Source organism: Cydia splendana, chromosome 11, assembly GCF_910591565.1.
Source record: "Cydia splendana chromosome 11, ilCydSple1.2, whole genome shotgun sequence".
Classification (NCBI taxonomy): domain Eukaryota; kingdom Metazoa; phylum Arthropoda; class Insecta; order Lepidoptera; family Tortricidae; genus Cydia; species Cydia splendana.
This window is the reverse complement of record NC_085970.1, coordinates 5,046,357-5,066,965: the sequence shown is the minus strand read 5'-3', so window position 1 is coordinate 5,066,965 and position 20,609 is coordinate 5,046,357. Positions and strand designations below refer to the sequence as shown.

Sequence of the window (20,609 nt, the reverse complement as noted above, 5' to 3'; positions counted from 1 at the left end):
ATTATTTCCTCAACAACGAGTGTGGGATGCATCGTGATGTGGTGGCAGCTGACAAGGGCCTCACGCCGCTCTCCTTGGCGAACGAGAACTGGCGCAAACCTGTAGTACTAAGCACCGAGGACCGCAAGGCGGTATGGAAGGATAAGCAGCTACACGGGCGGTTCTACAAGGCCCTCATGGGACCCGATGTAGACCTACCCGCGTCGGTGAACTGGCTACGATTCGGGGACCTCTTCGGAGAAACCGAGGGTTTTGCCTGTGCAATTGCGGACGAAGGTATCATGACGAATAACTACCGGAGATATATCCTGAAGGACGGTACGGTCGACATTTGTCGGGCATGCCGCCGTCCCGGAGAGTCACTCAGGCATATTATCTCCGGTTGTTCTCATCTTGCTAACGGCGAGTACTTGCACAGACATAACCTCGTAGCCAGAATTATTCACCAGCAGCTTGCCCTCCTATACGGCCTTGTGGACCGCGAAGTGCCGTACTACAAGTACTCACCTGCGCCAGTTCTCGAAAATGGTCGTGCCACGCTCTATTGGGATCGATCTATCATCACTGACAGGACTATTGTAGCCAATAAGCCTGACATCGTGCTGATAGATCGATCGCAGCGCCGGACCGTGCTCGTCGACGTCACCATCCCCCATGATGAGAATCTCGCGAAGGCCGAGAAGGACAAGTCCAGCAAGTACCTAGACTTAGCCCACGAGATAACCGCTATGTGGGATGTTGACTCGACGATCATTGTTCCTATAGTCGTGTCAGCGAACGGTCTCATAGCGAAGAGTCTCGACCAACACCTAGAGAGACTCTCGCTGGGTGGTTGGATCAAGGGTCAGATGCAGAAGGCGGTAATTTTGGACACGGCGCGTATAGTACGTCGATTCCTCACTCTGCGGCCCTGACCACCGGCAGCTTGGACCCTGCCCCGCTGCCGGCGGCACCCTAGGTTAGGTTTTTTATAATGTGTTTATATATTTTTGTTATGTTTTGTAAGTGTTTTTATATTTTACTTTTATACTCACATTGTAAAACCCTAACCTAAGACCCTAATTGAATAAAGAGAATAATAATTTTACTTTTATATTCATATTATAAAAATACCTAACTTAAGACGAAAAATAAATAAAGAGAATAATAATAATAATAAAATGCTTTATTGCACACTACAAAAGAAATACATATTTGAGTTTTGAGAGACAATTTAATCAGGTTGGACGAAAATTGTCCCATCTGGACTGGCCTTCACTGATCTTGTGGGTACTTACATAAATTTAGCCAAATCTCTGTTTTGCTATTTGCTGGGATGGGACAGCAGTCGGCATTTTAGTCCTAGCAGAGGGCCTACCAAGAACGACGATAACGAAAATTTCGAGCAACTACCTCTTTTACTCCAATTAAGGCGTAATTATGTAGTGGTATTTTAGGAGGTTATTTTAGGACTACGTCTCTTTAATGACTGTCTTACATGGAGTCGTGCATATGCTTAAACTATAATCTATACTTAACTTACTAGCTACATACCACTACAATTAGATTGACAGAGATAGTTGCTGGAAATTTTCGAACTTTGATGTTCGCGGTTATACGCCTGAAACAGAGAAGCTTTGCTCGCATTTTGAGCTCACTTGGTCAATAATAAGGCTGGCCACAGACGCACGGATTTTTTCGTACGGAATGACAGGTGCAAACGAGACATGTATAGTTATGTGTATAGCGACGTGCCGTTCACACCTGACCGTCCGGAAACCGAATGAAAATTCTGCGGCCAGCGTACATTGCCAAACAACAGCAGACTCGTAACCGTCGTAACTATAGTCTGTCAAGCCATTTCCGTCAGTAATCAAAAGCGGCAAATTAAAAAAAAATAGGCGCGAAAAATTATCAGCCCATAGAAAATTTGAATTTCGCGCCTTTTACTACTGACAAAGTACGGTGTTTTTTACTGAATATTTTTAGACACCGTATTATTTTAAGTGTCTATTTTCAAGTGACAATTTAGCATTTTTTTTAGCATATTTCAAAAAACTTTAGCATAATTTCAGCATAATCTAGACATTAGTCTAGCATTTTTTCAAAATCCGAGTTGGCAACACTGCAGCCAGTCAGTCATTGTGAGTGGTGGATACTGTCTTTATACTATACTAGTTTGTAGTACAAAAGTACAAATGAACAGACTTAATATATTTAATGTTGTTTAGTAATTGCTGTAAAATCTGTCTAGTGTCAGTTATTCATATCTAGATTACTGTGCTCTTAGATCTTCTTTTTGCTTCGAAAGGTGACGACTTAAGTTGGTTAAGAATTTGCTGTATGGACAATTTTTTCGTTAAACAGCTCTTTCGCAGAAATCGAAATAGGATCACACTTGCAAGGGAAATGCAAGCTCATGTGCAGTTTCTATTTGAGTAGGTGTTGAAGAGTATTTCTGCCTTGGTTGTGAATGTTCTTTTTATAAATTATTGTATTACTATCTTCTCTTTTTTGTTGTATCCTCATGGCTGAAGACACTAACGACTGTGGACACTCTTCATCAGTGCTCTCCAAGCCGCACTATCTTGGGCCTGGTATAGGCTAGTCTGTAATTTGGCTTTTGTCTCTGATGTTACTATAATAGCAAATATAATTATATAGTTAATTTAAGATGTAACAGGGAGGGGAACAATCTGAAAAATCTATAAATAAATATAACTAATCTAAACAATGATATATAAATATATTTTATTATCGGATACTAAAAACCATTAGACAATCCGCACTGGGCTAACGTGGGGACTATAGCCCAAGCCCTCTCGCCCATGAGGCCTGTGCCCAGCAGTGGGACGTATATAGGCTGAAATGATGATGATGATGATGAAAAACAATTAGTGCTTATTTCTGAAGTTATTTCTTGTTTTACTGTGGATATTAAACAGTAAATATAAATTTATATCAGGTACATTACCTACTCTAGTCAGTCTAGTCCACAGTAAGCTACATGAGGCTATTATTGTGATATTATATTTCTTCAGTTTATTTGCTGCTATCCCCAAAAGCTACATAGTACCAAAATAGTACCATTTTTTACCATGCTTATATTTCTCTGGTTTAATTTATTGTCAGACTTCAAATTTAATTTAAACCATGTTCTGTGAAATAATAACCAAATAAATAAATACCTATGCTTAATAAACTACCTTATCTCTGTAGCGGTATCACTCTCATATACATCCTGTCTACAGTTGAGCGGACTGATAGTTGTTCTCGTCCTGTCCTAGTAATGTGGTGTTGTTATCTATATTCATTGAAACACAGCAGTTTATAAGAGTTGGAATTTATTGTCGCAATATTGTGAAGCAAGGTGTTCTATTCATAGCAGAGCCTGAGTGAGCCTCTACATCATAAGACTTACCAGGCGTAGGCTTGGGTCGCCTTTGAACTAAGAAAGATTTTCTGTATGACTGTGTTGGCGGTACATTGATGGAGTTGGTGAAGCTTAGGTTGGACTTTTAGAAGGGGAGCAGAAAGTCCTATTCACTCCCAACTAACATTAGGCGCTAAATTTAAGGGTTAGAAGAGATTTATATAAGCGCCTATTTACTCTTTAGGTGTTGTTAGTGCTCTAAAAATAGGAGTTATAGCCGGCTATAACCCCGTTTTAACCCCGGATTGGGCACAAATTTTATCACCATAAGATTTATAACAGTGCTACAGTAGGGTTAGCGGATAAAAAAAGAGACATACTCGTAAGAGCGGTATAGTGGAGCTACAATAGTGTTAATTAATTCTTTAGGAGCTAGATGGGTTGCATATAGGTGACTACAAACTGTTGTAGTAGAAGAGCGCTAAAGTAGTGTTGTAATAGCGTTGATTAAGTACTTAGGATTTAAAAGGGTGCCAAATAAGCGAATACTAACTACTTGAGTAGTACCCAAGTAACAATTTGTGGTTCTATAGTAGTCGATAGAACGTTTCCCAAATACCACCTAAGGTCCTATAAAAGACCAAAGAAGACTGTATAAAGCCGAAATGGCGCATCTTATGTGCCATTCAGTGATATAGTAGACCTGTAGCAGTGTCAGTCGTGACGTTTTAGGTCTATAAAAGTGATGTGATGATCACTTTTATGCTAATTTGTTGTCAGTAACGCCATTATAGTGTTAATTTATACTATAGTGGCATTTGAGATTCCATTATAGTGCTTGTTTTATACTATAGTAGTATTTGAAATTGTATTATAGTGCTTTTTTATACTATTGTAGAATTCATAGTTCCTTTACTACGAAATTTGCTATCAAGTTTTCCATCAACTGTTGTGAGTGGTTTTGTTGTGTGTTTACTTCACAAAAACGGTACTAAGTAAAATGGTGATAAGTAAAGACTTTATATTAATATGCGCCATTTAGATGTCGAATAATTCGGTCCATAGTGCAAAAAGTATATGGGACGGAAGTTTTACCGTTAGAATAGTATTAGTTTAATGAGGAATTTTAAATGCCCCCTCGATTTATTTATGTTTTTAATAAAATAATTTAATAAAATATTATGATATTCACCATAGTTACTGTATAGTATACAGCCAAGAAGTAAATCCGACGCTTTTATAGGCTAACTATAGAACTTACGACGAAATATTCACCGCCATCATGATTAAAATTAGGGTTCCAAAATAATTTTGCTGTGACCCAGTTACACCTACAAACTCTTTAGAAAGATATAGGTTTTTTTTTAAATTTAGATGTAGTCATTACTGTTGTTTCCTTTTTCAGTGTGATTGGTAAAAAAAATGTGCTAATAATGGATGTCGATAAATATCTAAACCGTCACGATTTTATGCTTGTATTAAATCATTGATGATAAATCTCACCTACAGTCACTAATATCACTGGGGTCTTTTTTATCAATTCATTAAAATATGAAAATATTTTGTACGGAACCACATTATGTGGCTTAGGCCTGAACTTATATAAGCAAGATATAAGTAGCCATTACAGATCAAATTTATCATTTACAAGTAGTCGTTTTCTACCTTTATGTATCTAACTCGGTTTATAAAAGACATAAAAACTCAACTATAACGCTGTTGTCTTTTAAAAGAAAAAACAAAACCACTATACAACAGTTTTGTGATATAAAAGAGTCATTGTGACGTTTACAGCGATGAGATATAATAGGGATTTAAAAACTACTAAAGCGCTTTTTAACGCTATAAATATGTCCCAAAAACGCTACTATAGAGCAAAACAGTTCTATAATAGTGTTCATATGACTACTAAAGTATTATGTACTATAGCAGTGATCTCTAAAGCCACTATATCCTAAAATCGTTGTATAGTTGGGTTTTTGTCACTGTTAAAACACAAAACTATAGCGGCTTGCAGGGAACCTTAATAGCGCAAACTACTAAAGTATTATGTACTATAGCAGTGATCTCTAAAGCCACTATATCCTAAAATCGTTGTATAGTTGGGTTTTTGTCACTGTTAAAACACAAAACTATAGCGGCTTGGCAGGGAACCTTAATAGCGCAAATTAGTTGCATAAAAGTGATTCCAAATACTATTATACAGTAATATTGCTCTATAGTGGTTATATTTGAACCTGTTATAGTACACGCTTATAACGGCTCTATAAAATGATGAAATAAACCTTTACATCAATTGCTTATAGAATATATTCGCTGTATAAGCCTATAGAGCAAAAAGGTGTTGCCAAGCGCTTTTATACGACAGGTGGTCACCCCTGAAACCTTAATACGACGTCTATACAAGCTTTTAGCGATAAAAACTAAAATTATAGGACTAAAATGTTACTTGGGTAGTGTAGGGCCATATAGATGATACTTTCAGCTTTAGATGGTATATTAGCATTTAAAGTCAATATTTGTAACACTCAAGAAGGTAATTGCACATTTTTCCTTAGCCCTATCTGCTTTGGTTGCAGATGTTTCCATTTTGTATTATTATTAGTAAGCTTGCTCTGTGACAGCTTGAAGTGAAATGTAATGGCGGATAAATAAAAGCAAATCCATGGTAAGTATAATAATATACTCCGAGCAAATCATTATTTTAGTTCACTGATGCAGGAGTTATCTGCGGATTTATGATCGCGAAATTAATTACACTGTCAAAAACTATATGTATTACTCATCTTCCTCGCGTTGTCCCGGCATTTTGCCACGGCTCATGGGAGCCTAGGGTCCGCTTGGCAACTGATCCCAAGAATTGGCGTAGGCACTAGTTTTTACGAAAGCGACTGCCATCTGACCTTCCAACCCAGAGGGTAAACTATGCCTTATCGGGATTAGTCCGGTTTCCTCACGATGTTTTCCTTCACCGAAAAGCGACTGGTAAATACCAAATGATATTTCGTACATAAGTTCCGAAAAACTCATTGGTACGAGCCGGGGTTCGAACCCGCGACCTCCAGATTGAAAGTCGCACGCTCTTACCGCTAGGCCACCAGCGCTCCCACTATACTAACTAACTAACTAACTATATGTATTACTAACAAAATTTTAATGGGCCTCTGATCCTTTGCATATTTATCTGAATATAATATTGCTTTATTTGTGGTCCACCGTATTTAATTTTCGAAAAATTACTCAATATACGTGAAGTCCGGTTTTAAATATAACAATACTAACATTAGGTCAATATTGAGTAAAAGTATCGATTTTTATGAAGTATTTACGTTCTAATTAATAGTTTTTGTTTTGCTTATTGATTCATCGGTCATCTTAACATGGCGCTATAGGCTTAGGTTCTAAGTAAGACTCCAATAACAGTATAAGATGTACTAAGGTATTGAATAACGCTCGTCTGCGACTACATGATCGATAATGGTGACTCATAACTTCTCTTTTCGACTGTAAGTGATACAAGAGAGTTAAGTAGCGATTATGATACACGGAGCTATAAAAGACTTTTTATCGCCTGTTTAGAACCTTAAGTGAAAATTGCAGCTTCTTATTACTCATATAGATATTAAGGTGGTAGAATTCACTTTGAGCTATAACACTAGCGGCTTAAGATGCATTATAGCGGCCAAAACGGCTACTGTGGATCTTAAAGCTATACATGGACCTCTTAAAGACCTTGATGTCACCAGAGCCTGTAAGCTTAGAATATGTAGCTATTCTACAGCCGTTCTATGTCTTTAGGTGATAAAATAAGTGCTAAGTGTCGCTTAATTGTTTGTTGGGCTGGGTTTGATTGGCTGGCCCGGTTAGTCTTTGAAATGTCAGCAAACGATGTTCTGACTGGGCGAAATCGTTGCAGCTTCAACCCTATATTTTCTTCCGCCATTACCAACTTGATCGATCTTTGACGAGAGAATTCTGAGCAGCTTTTGATCTGTTGCAGCATGGGGACCAGAACAGAGACAGGATACGTGAGCATCCGGCACTGAACATTCAGTTGACTCATGAACACCTAAGTTTGGAGTGGCATTGGTCTTTTATATGGTAGCTGCTACCAAGGACCTAAAGTAGGTACAACATTATGAAACGAAGTCTATAAGATTAAGAACGATGGGCTGTTGTTTTTTATTCAATATTCTTGACATGTCGAATGAGAAACTTTAATGGATTACAAATTTTTATTTGCGTTTAGACAACATTTTATTTCACTTTAATGATTCCTTAGATTAATTAATTATGGAAGTTGAGTTGTGTGTAAATTTATTTATGTTTTCCCTACGTCAAACGAATTCTCTACTATTTTTTATTTGAGAACTTCTATTAATCAATTTACTGTCTACCTCTTTCGTGGATAACTGCCTAGTTATACCCAATTCCTTCATATGTTTCACGGTCTAACAATTTAGTTTTGACAGGTATTTTAATGCCATTTTCTAACCCTAACCCTTGACCTGGTTTCCATTACATTTTAGACATTATATTATAGATTTTTTTTCCTATATTTGTGCCTTATTCGGAAACACAACAAACCTTATCTAGTTTAAATCAATGACTACTTCCATAGAATTAACCGTTTTGGGTTTGAAGCTTGCCATTTCTCCGTGGCCAATGGAAATAATTTCCCTCATTTTGCGAGTTGCTTGAGTCGCTTCATGCAGTCATCGTACAATGAGCTATTTATTTAAGGATGGGGCTAACTGTCAATTCGCGTTTTGTCTACATAAATGTTTACTTCATGCAAGACTGACTGTTTTTAAAAATTTTCAAGGATTATTTTTATGAAGGATATATTAATTTTACATGGGTAAAATTATCGGGTCGAGATAATGTGGAATGTGGTCGCTAATCATATGAGTGAGTCGTGCAAGAGGGGTTTAAAGTCTCGGTGGATTATAAGTTTCCAGGATTCGTCGCTAAGGAATATTGTTCCATCGTTTTTATAGAAAAATCTAGAATAGGAAGGGAGTGGATCAGTTAGTTGTCCTGTGGCTTCATTCGCCGACACGAAGGTCCTGATAGAGAAATATTGGTCTCATTAGAATTAGAACGCGTTTTGATAATTTTAACTTTAAAGGCAGTAGGATTGTTCTTTGGTAAAACCTATTATCCTACCGACTGCACCAAAATTGTTATGTGGCTTGGAATAAGACACGGTTTGATGAGGTACAACTGATTTATTTGGAAGATATGACCCGTTTTAATAATACACTAAACTCATTATATACATGTTACAAAAATACGGAAATAAAAAAGTAATTAGTCTTGTGACCACTTGGAATAAACAAGATCGATCTCAATTTTTTTTTGATGACTAGATTTTTTTCTTGATACTAAGGCATCGTTACGTATGCCTCTCTTCAATATTTTATTCGGCTTTTGGAGATAATGAACTCTTTCTTTCTCGTTAAATGATTAAACGTATCCAGCGCAAAGCGCGACACGCTAATCTCGTTTGCCTGACGTATTTTAATTAATTTTGATGTGATCGTTTCCACTACGTTTACATTTCCACACTCGGGATCGTTCTTCAGTTGCCACTTTCTATAACTTTCCATTCGTTTTTTTAATGTTCCCTGAAATACCAATACTCGAGCAATACAATTAATATTATAAAGTAAGTCCAATCAAGAAAAAAAAAGATGAGTTATGTATCAACGTTGCGTCATACTATCATATTGTAGGTCTTCCACAAGGATTCTCAGACGAATATAGAACAATTTATGTACAGCACTGGTCTGTTAAGAGCTCGTTCCCACTATGTCGGATGTCGTGGCGATTTTTAATCGTGTGTCGTTGCCGCTGTTCTCACTATGTCGGATGTCGGATCCGGATTTCAATCGGGTGTCGGCGGTACTGTTCCCACTAGTCGTCTGTCGTGCACGATCGCAGCTGGCGTGTATTTTTCGAGTGGGTAGCGAGGCTTAGTACAAGATGAACGTCGACGAAATGTTTGTGGTTTTGTATTATTTGCGAAAGAAACGATTAGAGGCAGTTAAAAAAAGGAGATATTGGGTACACCCAATTCTCAGGGAAAGATTTACCTTAGGAATATTTCAGAATTTGATAGCTGAATTAAGAAGTGATGAAGTGAAATTTTTCAATTATTTTAGAATGTCTATAAGTACATTCAACGATCTACTATCTCGGATATCAGGATGCATAAACTACAAAAATACAGTATTTAGAGACTGCATGTGCACTGAAGAAAGGCTGTCCATATTTTTAAGGTAAGATAACCTAATTATATTATTTGTTTATTAACAGAGCTCGGAAAAATGTAGTGCTAATTTACCTAAAGTTCGCAGTAGGACGACGAGTCCTTATAACCACCAAAAAATATGATATATTTTTATTGATCGCGGGATTAAATATAAAGTCACTGGCTATTAGTTCGTACTTATTTATTTAAAAAAAATTATACAGTCAATACCATCTTTGGAGACTTTAAATTTGACTAAAATCAAAGTCCGAATCTTGTGAATGTTGAGACCAATTAGAAGCAGGTGATGCTGGTTCGACAGCGCCTATAGAATAGCCATATGAAGCTGATGACTGCGTGTTCTGTTGTCCTGGTGGATTAATATTCTGGCTTTGCGACAAATATCCAGCTCGCATGTATTCCCGTGCCTGTAATTGCCAACTATAGTTTGATGAGGACACACGATTTTGACGCTTCTTTTTTATATTTTGGATTAATGATAGCACGCCTGATTGAAGCTCTAAAATTTCATCATCATCAAAAGACACAACGCTCGGTAAAATACCTTTGAAAAATGAGAGCATTGGATGGTCTTTAGTGTCTTTACCCTGGTCTGTTGACATTCTGCTATCTAAAAACTGGCACATTTTTTCATCTAGGTCTGTGAGTTTTCTCTTCCTACGTGCACTTGATAGTGATTCTTCTGGATTTGTATCTGTTGATTTGCCCGTCTCTGAATATACATCTGTTGGACGCTCGCTCACAGAATCGTGCGTGCGATTCGGTTCCGCAATTTTTTTTAAAAATTGCATTTGCTCTTTATATATATATGGCTTATTAGTCTTCGCCCCAGCTCCAGATTTCTGGACTTCATTTTTATTAGCTCTCATCCAAGCATCTCGCAAATTTGTCCACTTGGTAACAACTAGTTTACCTGTAAATAAAATAAATGTGAAAGACAATGATTAATATAAGTTTACCGCGTAATCGTTACCGCGATTAGTACTAATTGAAATAAAAAACACTTAAATACGTATGAATCGCGTATATTGTCTACATACCCATAAGTTTCGAGCCTTTACAGCACTCGTTTATCCTGTGAAAACGAGTGCTGTAAAGGCTCGAAACATTAGGGAATGTAGTCAACACACGCGATTTATCCCTTTTTTAAGTGTTTCATTTCAATGAGACAACAACTACTTTATCATTTTTCAGATTATGTGCATCGGGTTGTTCCTTCAGAGAATTGCACTACAGTTACAGAGTAGGTGTGTCAACTATTAGTAAAATCTGCAAAGAAATGAGTTGCATTATCTGGGACACGTTAAGGCACGAGTTTATGAAATTGCCTGATACTGAAGGCAAATGGTTGGAAATTGCAAGGAGTTTTGAAATTAAAGCCAATTTTCCACACTGCCTTGGAGCCGTAGATGGTAAACATATGAGAGTTGTAAAACCAAATAAGAGTGGCTCGATGTATTTTAATTACAAGAATTATTTCTCATTTGTTTTATTCGCCGTTGTTGATGCAGAATATCGTTTCATTTTTATCAGTGTTGGCTCATATGGGAAAGAGTGCGATTCTTCGATATTTAAAGAGTCGGCCATATGGAAAAAAATGAATGAAGGCAGTTTAAATATACCAAAAGCAAGGCCTCTACATGAAACACTACAAAAAGAAATGCCGTATACTTTCGTTGGCGATGAAGCCTTTCCTTTGTCAACGAATTTGTTAAGACCTTATGGAGGCACTCACTTGGACAACACGAAAAATATTTAACTACCGTCTGAGTCGGGCCCGAAGGTACGTGGAATGTGCGTTCGGCATTTTAGCCAATAAATGGAGAATATTTCATCGACCACTGGATGTCCACCCAGAGATGGCTATTGAAATTGTAAAAGCGTGTACAGTATTACATAATTTTGTAAGGGAAAAGGACGGGCTTAACATCGAAGACATACAGAACGCTACAAATAATCCGATGCCACTGGAAGGACTGCAAGTCGGAAATCCCCGTGGTGGTCCTATTGCAAAAGATGTTCGAACTGAATTCGCGAACTACTTCGTCTCACCAGTAGGCATGGTGCCTTGGCAAAATGAAATGCATACCTAAATACCTACGCATAACGAGTGAGTAGGTACCTACTTTTTATTAAATAAATTACTCACCATACTTATGTCTTTCTTTTTCATCTAACTTCTCAAAATCTGGTACGAGCAAGGAACAAATTTCTCGCCAAGCAGCCAACTTCAAATGCTTATTTTTATATTCTTCTATAGGTTTGTCCCAAATAATACCTCTTTCCTGAACAAGTGCGATCAAATCTTCAGAATTTATATTAAGTACAGCCATTATTACAATTTTGCAGCATAAAAACACAATACTCTCCTTCCGCGCCAAAATATGTTTGCGCAATGCGAGCGATCGCAACGACGCGGCAGCGACGCGCGGGTGTGTGAGGGGGTGCCGCGCGGGCGGCGCGGGCGAAATCGTTCCGACATCCGACAAAATGTGAGACACGACACGATTTTTTCCGGGCTGGGAGGGCTGGCAAAACGCACGACATTTTATGTCGTATCCGACACAAAATCGTTGTCGGACGAGTGTGAACAGCTTCATATAAAATGTACTGCCAGTGGAACGTACGATTAAAAATCGCCACGACATCCGACATAGTGGGAACGAGCTCTAAAGTCGTACTGAATTGTTCGTTCGCCGATGGCATCTTGTGCTCCGCTTGTTCGCACCTATGTTTCCAAGTTGTGATTTGCGGCACTGTACAGAAAGCATTTTTCCACCACTGTGCGTTCCTTGTATTTGATGTCAGTGTCCATGTTGGTGCCAGCTGCCAAAAGTTTCCACTGTTCAAATTGACTGTCTGTTAAGCGACATTCGTCCATGAAGCACGCGTTCGTGTTGCACACCACCGAAAAATTGAAAGGACTTCAGCGTCAGTTCCGTCAATCGACACGTGTTGATATATCTGCATAGCAAATACCTACAGCTAAAGCTAATTTAAGTTTAAATAATTGGCTTTTTGTAATTGTCGTCACGGATCCTACTTTTTTCGGATCCGACGGATCCTGGCCACACATGCAGCGGGGCTGTTGTCTGCATTTCAGCTCTTTCTTACCTACCTTATTATTGTGCGGTCGGAGTGTAAAGCCATTGTTCAAACAAGCACTTTATCAAAAACAAGTTGTTTCGTTTTCCAGTGTTAAATGATTAAACGTATCCAGCGCAAAGCGCGACACGCTAACGCTAATGTCGTTTGCCTGAAGTATTTTAATTAATCTTGATCTAATCGTTTCCACTACGTTTACATTTCCACACGCGGGATCGTTCTTCAGTTGCCACTTTCTACAACGTTCCAATCGTTTTTTAATGTTTCCTGAAATACCAATACTCGGGCAATATTGGCTGCGGTTTGGATTTTGTAATTGTTGTCAAGGATCCGACGGACTTTTTCGGATCCGACGGATCTTTTTACCTTTTCGACGACGACTTTCTTACCTACCTTATTGTTATTATTAATAATAGTAAAACCGTCAAATATCTAATTTCATTGCTGTTTATTCCAAGAATCGTTCTTATACAAAATGGTGTTATCCGAATCTTAGGTAGTTAAGAATATCTTTCTTTTAGACTCTCCCATAATTTCTCAGTAATAAATGAGTATCCTGAACCTTAATTGCACGATTTAGTCTTTATCACATGTATCCACGGTTAAATTAATTACTAATACAACTTAGTAAGAAGCAAAATATCAACAAGACTCTGCTTAAGATACGGGACGAGACGGGAAACAGTTGACAGTAAGACAGGATGTTAACATTGGCATATGTCCAACTGATAGTCTAGAATGAGGACATCACGTGCGTGCCATTGGGAATAATCCCGGCTCATTTGAAACCTACAGGATTTGGAGGGCTCGCGGCTCAACCGTTTGAATATATTTATATAGGGATTGACTTCATGCATGAAGTGTGAAATGGATATGATCACCTCCATATCGAGGTTACAACCTAGAACGATTCTTTCACGCTCGTTATCGTCTTGAATGTATAGACCGATGGGATTAGTTGTGTTTACAATTAGTTTACAGGTGTGAAATAATATTAAGTGAGTCTAATATACTTAATAACTATAAGATAATTATCAAAGATCATAATTATCTTGAGTTCGTTGTTAAATTCTGCTCCTGAATCGCTGTTGACTTGATTAGGTATTCCTGACCTAACCATAAATACTAGTACGAAGTGGCGAACCTGCTATACCTCGTGCCGAGTACGCATCCGAGTTAATTTTCACCTGAGATTCGACTGGAGTCAACCCGCCCAAATCGCAAATTTTTTTTCGTTCAAATTTTATGACAATTTGATACATTTGTGATTTTTCTTGGTATCTCTCAACGATCAAAATGTCCTTCAATTTCTAAATTTTTCAAACAAGCGATTTTTGACTGTACGTGGTTGAGGTCGTTCTCCTTCAATCTGGTCCATGCGTTCATCTAAAGTATTCTAGAGAGAACTGACACTCCTCAGCGTTCTCTTGCAGAAATGAATAAATCCCTTCCCTGGCCTCATCAACTGTGGGATGTTGACAATTTCGCCTGGACTTTCCTGTGGGTGACCGTCGGCTTACTTAGGTCGCCGTTTCTGTAAGGAGAGAAAATACACTTTAAACTACAATCCTCAACTCCAATAAATATGTCATCGTAAAGACGGTGATACTTGTACACCTACTAGTACAAAATGAATATGTACATACATACCTTTCCATAAATTCCACCAGAAATTGGAATTAGGCAACACTTGTCCGCATTTTCCTTGGCATTCGCTGACTTATACAAGGGTCACAAAGAGTGTCTCCTCAAGCTAAGTTAGGTAGCATTTAGAATTTAAAGTTGCCTGTAGTTGTTTCCACATACTCCTGTGTGTGCCGAATATTTCATTTTTCGAGACATGGACTTATCAAGGACTAGTCTTTTAGCGAAGTAAAGCCGGGGTTACATTAGAGCCACGCCGCGTGTCGCAACGCTGCCTGACTCAACGGCTGGTGATTATACTAGTGTCGTGTCGCCGCGCGGGCTGATTATTTTTTGTACAATGTTCTCTTCTGACTCAGATACTGATCTTGAAGAAGATATTTCCTACTTATTTATGTTAAGCCAACTCAAGAAGAAAAGAAAGAAGAGGAGATACTGGGTGCACCAATATTTCAGGATGACAAAAACACAATTTGATTACGTACATTCTTTGATTGAAAAAGATATTAAAAAAAATCATACCAGACTTCGCAGACCCATTGGAACCAAAGAAAGGCTGGCAGTATGTTTAAGGTAAATTTATTTTTATTATAGATACGTTATTACTTATTATTATTATGTTCGTCCTTTACATAATCTCGGGACCATGAGGTCCCGGAAGTTTGGAAGGCGTGCGTGGAGCCAAAGCCAACACGCAGAGGCCCCTTGTAAAAAGACAATTTACTCTAAAAGGTGATGTGACACCATCCGACGATTATCCCTGTATGCACTATAGTAATGCACCCAAGGATAAGCCCCGGTTAGTGTAGGACTATTGCAATGATAAAAAAACAAAAGAAACTGGGCTATTGTGTTGAGATGTTAGTGTACTGGTCTACTGGTAACCGGGTCTATGGAAATACTATGGCACCTGCCCCAATCTATGTTTAAAAACACGAAAAAATGGACAGGTGGTGACTCACCAACTCACTATATGGGTCCCCGAAAACGGCCGCTCGCACGGAGCGACCAGGGGACAACATCACATGAGCGGCTCAGGGCGTGGAGAGGTGTGCACCGCTTTCTACCCGGTGGCTAAACTCGCGTCTTAGGCATGTTTCACTTCCGCCCTGCGAGCATATAGCTCTGACACCCCACTCTGGACGGCCGGTTAAGGCAAGCCAGAGGTGAGAGTCCTGCGGCCCTTGCTCAGTGTCAACTCCAGCCGGCCAATTAAGGCAAGCCGGAGAGAGGGGCCTGACCGACTCTCGGGGGTATGGGACCAAAGGGACGTCACTTCCCATTCAGCTCGCCACAAGCTTATTATTATGTTATATTAAGACTTGTATTTACTGGACTAACAGTAGATAGCTATTATGTATGAATTAAACAATTGTTATTGTAGCATTTATTTATTTTTAATCAATTTTAACAAAACATGAATATTTAAGTACTTTATTCGTCATCTTCAATATTGTTATAAAAACTAAGAATATTTTCTTCTGAATTTTGTGCCCGAGGATTGAGTATTGACTCGGAGTCGGGTGGGCTATTGCATGTCTGGCTGTCTGGTGAAAAGTAGTAGGGGAGATCCGCCATGAAACGGACATTGAACTTTCAAGTATTCTTACATACTGTAGTTAAAATAATAGGAGGTCTTTAACTGTCCTAAAGGAATTGGGGGTTAATATTGTATAAGTATTTATAACAATTAAAGAAAAAAAATATATTATATAAAATACAGTGTCTTTTTTTATCTTACTTATGTCCGTTTCATAAAACAGATAGCATTGAATAGGACAGTGGGTGTTTTGAAACGGCCTAACTATGAGTGCCATACTTTGAGCCACATGAATACTCAATATGTCACAAATTATATGTTTTAACATAACAAGTTCCCAGTAAATAAGTCAAACACTTTAGTTCTTACAACATAAACCGAGATATAAAAATAAACAATTACAGAAAAAACAACATAAAATTATTAATCTCTCAACTTCTTTGTCTTAGCTTTAATTTGGCAACATTAACAGTAATATCAAAAGTTTTACACACAATAACACTTATTCAGTAAGTCTAATACTGTGATACTACTCTGAGATCAAAAAATAATAATAAAAAAACATAATTAGACTCAACTTCTTAGTCATGGTATCAAATAATTAATCTAGTATCAATAATATAGATTTTAAAATATAAATCACAAATTGTTAGTTTTCTTATTTTCTATAATTCTTATTCTTACCTACATTTTAAAATAATCAGTCTTCCGTTACATATTGGAATACCTATTAATTACAATTATGACAAAAATAATTATTTGTACCCTTCAAGCCACATGTCTCGTGTGCCCATTTTTTACAAATGACACACACTAGCCAGTCAACACTGCTGCATAAATAAGATCCCTTACAAACAATGCAATAGTCATCCGTTTTATTATTATTATTTTTTTGAGTTTTTCGCTGCTTACGTTTGCCTTTAGCCTTGGATGTAGATGCTTTAGAATACTTTAGATGATGATGCCTTAGAGGAAGATGGTAGATTATATGTTGATCCATCAGAATCGTCTGATTCTCGGAGTGAAAAATCGGAATCTGACGACGCAGAAGATGACTGCACGAGTTTTTTAATGTTTTTCGAAGTTTTCAGTTTATTATTTTTTTTATTAATTTTCTTTTTAGCTAAATGTTTTTCCATTAGTGCATCCTTCTCAGGCGTGTCAGTTATAACGGTGCTCTTCATCTTCTTGGATCGGTTCTGAGTATTCTTTCTAGGCAACGCCTTTGGATATGGTCGGACACATTCAGGAGATAAAACCATGGTTGATGGATTCGATACTGAGCCTGTTGTTTGTGAAGGTGAGGTAGACAGGATATCAGCAGATGTTGGAGGAGCATCGACAGTTGATGGAATTTTAGCACCAAGTCCATGGGCGTCATCAGTTGTTACTTCAGCATCACGGAGCTCAGGCATAGGTCTATCAGTGACAAATGATGTCAAAAAATCATCCTCAGTGAATGTGTTTCTGTTAAATGGGTGTATCCCAGTTTTCTGAAACCCCGCAATAACATTTTCCATAGAAAATGCGGCGACATACGCGGTGTTGGCAAATTGAGCCACTTCGTATATAGATACCGTTTTTCCGGGTTGAGATATCATCCATGCATTCATGGCCTCCGGGCTTTGAAAGGACCATATACCGAAACATCCAGCGGCTGAAGGCGATGGCTACAGTGAGGTGGAAACGTCAAAATTTTTATGTGATTGTCTCTAGCCAACGTGACAATGTCAATTGTTACGAGTATGTGGCTAGAATGATTGTCACATAGTAATAAACAAGGGTTCTCCTCAGACGGCTTCACATACTTGATGAAGTGTATCATGCTCTTGTAGAAACTCTCTTCAGTTATCCAACCACTTGGATTGGCTAAACCTAATGCTCCTTTTGGACCACCTTGTAGCATGAATTCCTTGAAATGGACTCTAGGAAACACGAACACAGGAGGAACAGTGCCACCAGAAGCATTAATGAATCCAAGCATAGTGACGTAACTGTCCTCTCTCTGCCGATGTCACCTGTCCAACTTGTTTACACCCTCTAGTTGTAATTACTTTTGGCGGGTTAGTCACTGTTGAACATCCAGTTTCGTCAAGGTTCCATATCATATGGGGTTCAATTTTCTTTTTATTTAATATGTTTGCTAGATTTTCGTAAAACTTACCAACATTTTCTTGGTTAAAAGATGTAGCCCTGGATAAAGACGTATTTTCTGGTTTGCGTACCGATAATGATGGATTTCTTTTCATGAACCCTCGAAACCAATCCTTTGTAGCCTTTTGTCGCTCAATCCACTTTTCGGGTGCGACATGATTCGCAGCTGCAAATTGGTAAGCGAGCTCTTTAACCTGGGACTTTAACCGGACTCACAACAATGTGAGTCCGTAGCACATCTTCGACGATCTTTTTAAATAATCTGTAAGTTGGGCCTCTTGTTCTTGGCTAAAAATTCGTCTATTGTCAATATTGGGATCATGAGTATACGTACTTAAAGACTCTTTAGCTTTCTTAACGATATCTGCTAAATATGATTTTGATATTTTATATGCTGTCGCAACAGAACGAATAGACTGTCCTTTTTTTAACACCTCTTCCACCGCAGATTCTATTCCAGCTTTTTCTGGACGAATTCTTTTCTTTGGCGGCATCTATATGAAAAAAACAAATAAAACAACTTTTGAGAAACTGGAGCATGCAGGAGTAATGAATCGGACAGGCATCGACGCATTGAATCGGACGTCCTTTTCAACGCGTCTTTACTTGTCCGATTCATTGCAAACATAACCTACAAGTATTATGCCCAAATCAAAATACTTCAAGTAATGTTAAAATTACAACTCACCGTTCCGTATCTTTTTGACTTTATGTAGCAACATATACAACCATCACAATTGCACCTTTTGATATGATCAAAATGTAAATCAGTTCGCAAATAACAGTTTTTTTTTACTCCACTCGTGCATATGTGAAATAGCAGACAGAGTAATGGCCGCCGGAACCTGTCATCACTGTGGGTTTATCTATGGACATCAGTGTTGCCAACAACCAAAAACCATGAATGGTTTCGTTCAGATATTTTAAAGATATCGATAGTGTCCGTTGCATAATGCGTCCGTTTCATTGCGTATCCCCCCTAGGTGCTGCTGGATGATGATGTTGATGGACTGGTGTGTGGCTGGATCGATGAAGGCGCTTGCGGGTGCTGGCCACGAGACTGATTACGAGGCGGAATTATTTTTTGTGACATTACAGTTGTTACCAAAATTTATTTTAGGGTGGCTATTCTAAAGATTTTAAGGAGAGAAAAGAAAATACAACCACTGTAATTACAACGTTTATTCTATTATAGAAAACAAAGGAAAGTTATTACCCGGGCCTTAAGGGCCTTGCGTACACTGCAGTTATCTTAATCTAGCTCTTAATTTTATTTAACTTGAGACTCCAATAGGGACGAGAGAGCGAATGTGGGTTTAGCGGCTAAAATCTTATGGTTGAACACTTTTACTCAAATATTTGCGCTTGAACTAGAATAATGTTGGGCGTCGTAGAAGTAATTAAAGGTTGGAAGGAGCTGACCTGGAGGTAGAAACCCGCGCCAGGCGGATTTACAGGTAAAATGTAGACCCTGGAAAAGTTTTCAAATAGTAAGACAAGAGTACACAACGCTTTAGCAACGCTGGAACCTAAATAACTTTGCAACAAAATGGAGTCCAGACATACATAATTTCGAATTTGGAACGGCACGCGTCAGGTCAAGGTTAACATTTGACCAGCGCGGCGGAAGGTTAACTCTTAAAAAAACAAATAAGAACTTACTCGCTGTGGAAAAATGGCCCGCAAAAGGTGCTATGCAACATATGTCGACACAAGCGAGGTCTATAAAACACGGTCTCAAAGGCCACTAAATTTGTGGCGGCATGTGCTCCAGTATTTCGCCTGGGCTGAAAATAAAAATCACCACACTATTAAACTGAATCTTACACACAAAACCCGTCGCAAAAATCACTAAAATACTCACTCAAAAGGGAGATGTCTCCCGATTGGGTTAGAAGTCGCCTGAAAAGGCTTTTTGTTTGCGGAGCAACACCAACGAAAATGCTCGTCCTTCATTTTGGCAGGAATAATGACAGACCAAATGGCAGAGTTGCCACAGCCCGAACTGGATTCGTGCGATCCTAGGTGATTTTGAAAAGGAAACATTACCTTTCTTTTTTAATTTACTTGGACTAATATTAAATAGAAAGAAAAAACAATATTTGAAGACAATTTTAATTTACAAACCCCTTTGGATTAAAAAAAAACCAAAAATGTAGGAAGAAACCGAAATTATTTTTAATGTAGCAACACGGACCAAGCTTAGTTCGATAGGGCGCTGTGTGAATACGCCTGCGCTCACTAGATGGCGATAAGGGTATCAAACGAAGATGGGTCCCATACTAAACAGTATTGAAAAAATGAAGAATTAAAATTTTGTTGTTACAGTGCTCCCCTTCCCGAAGAAAATTTTGACTACGGCAAAATTTTGAGCTGGTCGGAGCTCGCAAAACCACCCTCTTATTTTCTAGACGAAGTCCCAAAAAAAAAAATCGACACTAAAGGCATAAAGGAAAGCAACGACCACCCAATTCGAACCCACGCATTAAACTATAATAAAAAAATAAGCACAGCCGAGCTGTGCACAAGTTACCACA

The 20,609-nt window shown here is 38.3% G+C and overlaps 2 protein-coding genes across 2 annotated transcripts in view; both read right to left on the bottom strand.

The window, feature by feature from the left end:
* Nucleotides 1-13,467, bottom strand: part of LOC134794745 (uncharacterized protein K02A2.6-like) — a 140,678-nt gene extending 127,211 nt beyond the window's left edge. The window contains exon 1 of the mRNA XM_063766528.1: nucleotides 13,461-13,467. The gene's annotated coding sequence lies outside the window, so the exon portion shown is untranslated. The remainder of the gene's footprint in view (nucleotides 1-13,460) is intronic.
* LOC134795012 (uncharacterized) lies at nucleotides 9,135-12,294 on the bottom strand. Its single transcript, XM_063766865.1, has 2 exons — nucleotides 11,779-12,294; nucleotides 9,135-10,542 (listed from the first exon to the last, which is right to left on the bottom strand). Exons 1-2 carry the CDS (start codon nucleotides 11,960-11,962, stop codon nucleotides 9,854-9,856), a joined length of 873 nt encoding a protein of 290 aa, XP_063622935.1. The 5' UTR covers nucleotides 11,963-12,294; the 3' UTR covers nucleotides 9,135-9,853.
* Nucleotides 13,468-20,609: the final 7,142 nt, after the last annotated feature.

Bases quoted from the DNA above. Each gene is read 5' to 3' on its own strand.
- LOC134795012 (XM_063766865.1), bottom strand. From the start codon at position 11,962: ATGGCTGTACTTAATATAAATTCTGAAGATTTGATCGCACTTGTTCAG. The intron at 10,543-11,778 runs GTGAGTAATTTA...TTTTATTTACAG, and splicing joins AAAAGAAAGACATAAGTATG to GTAAACTAGTTGTTACCAAG.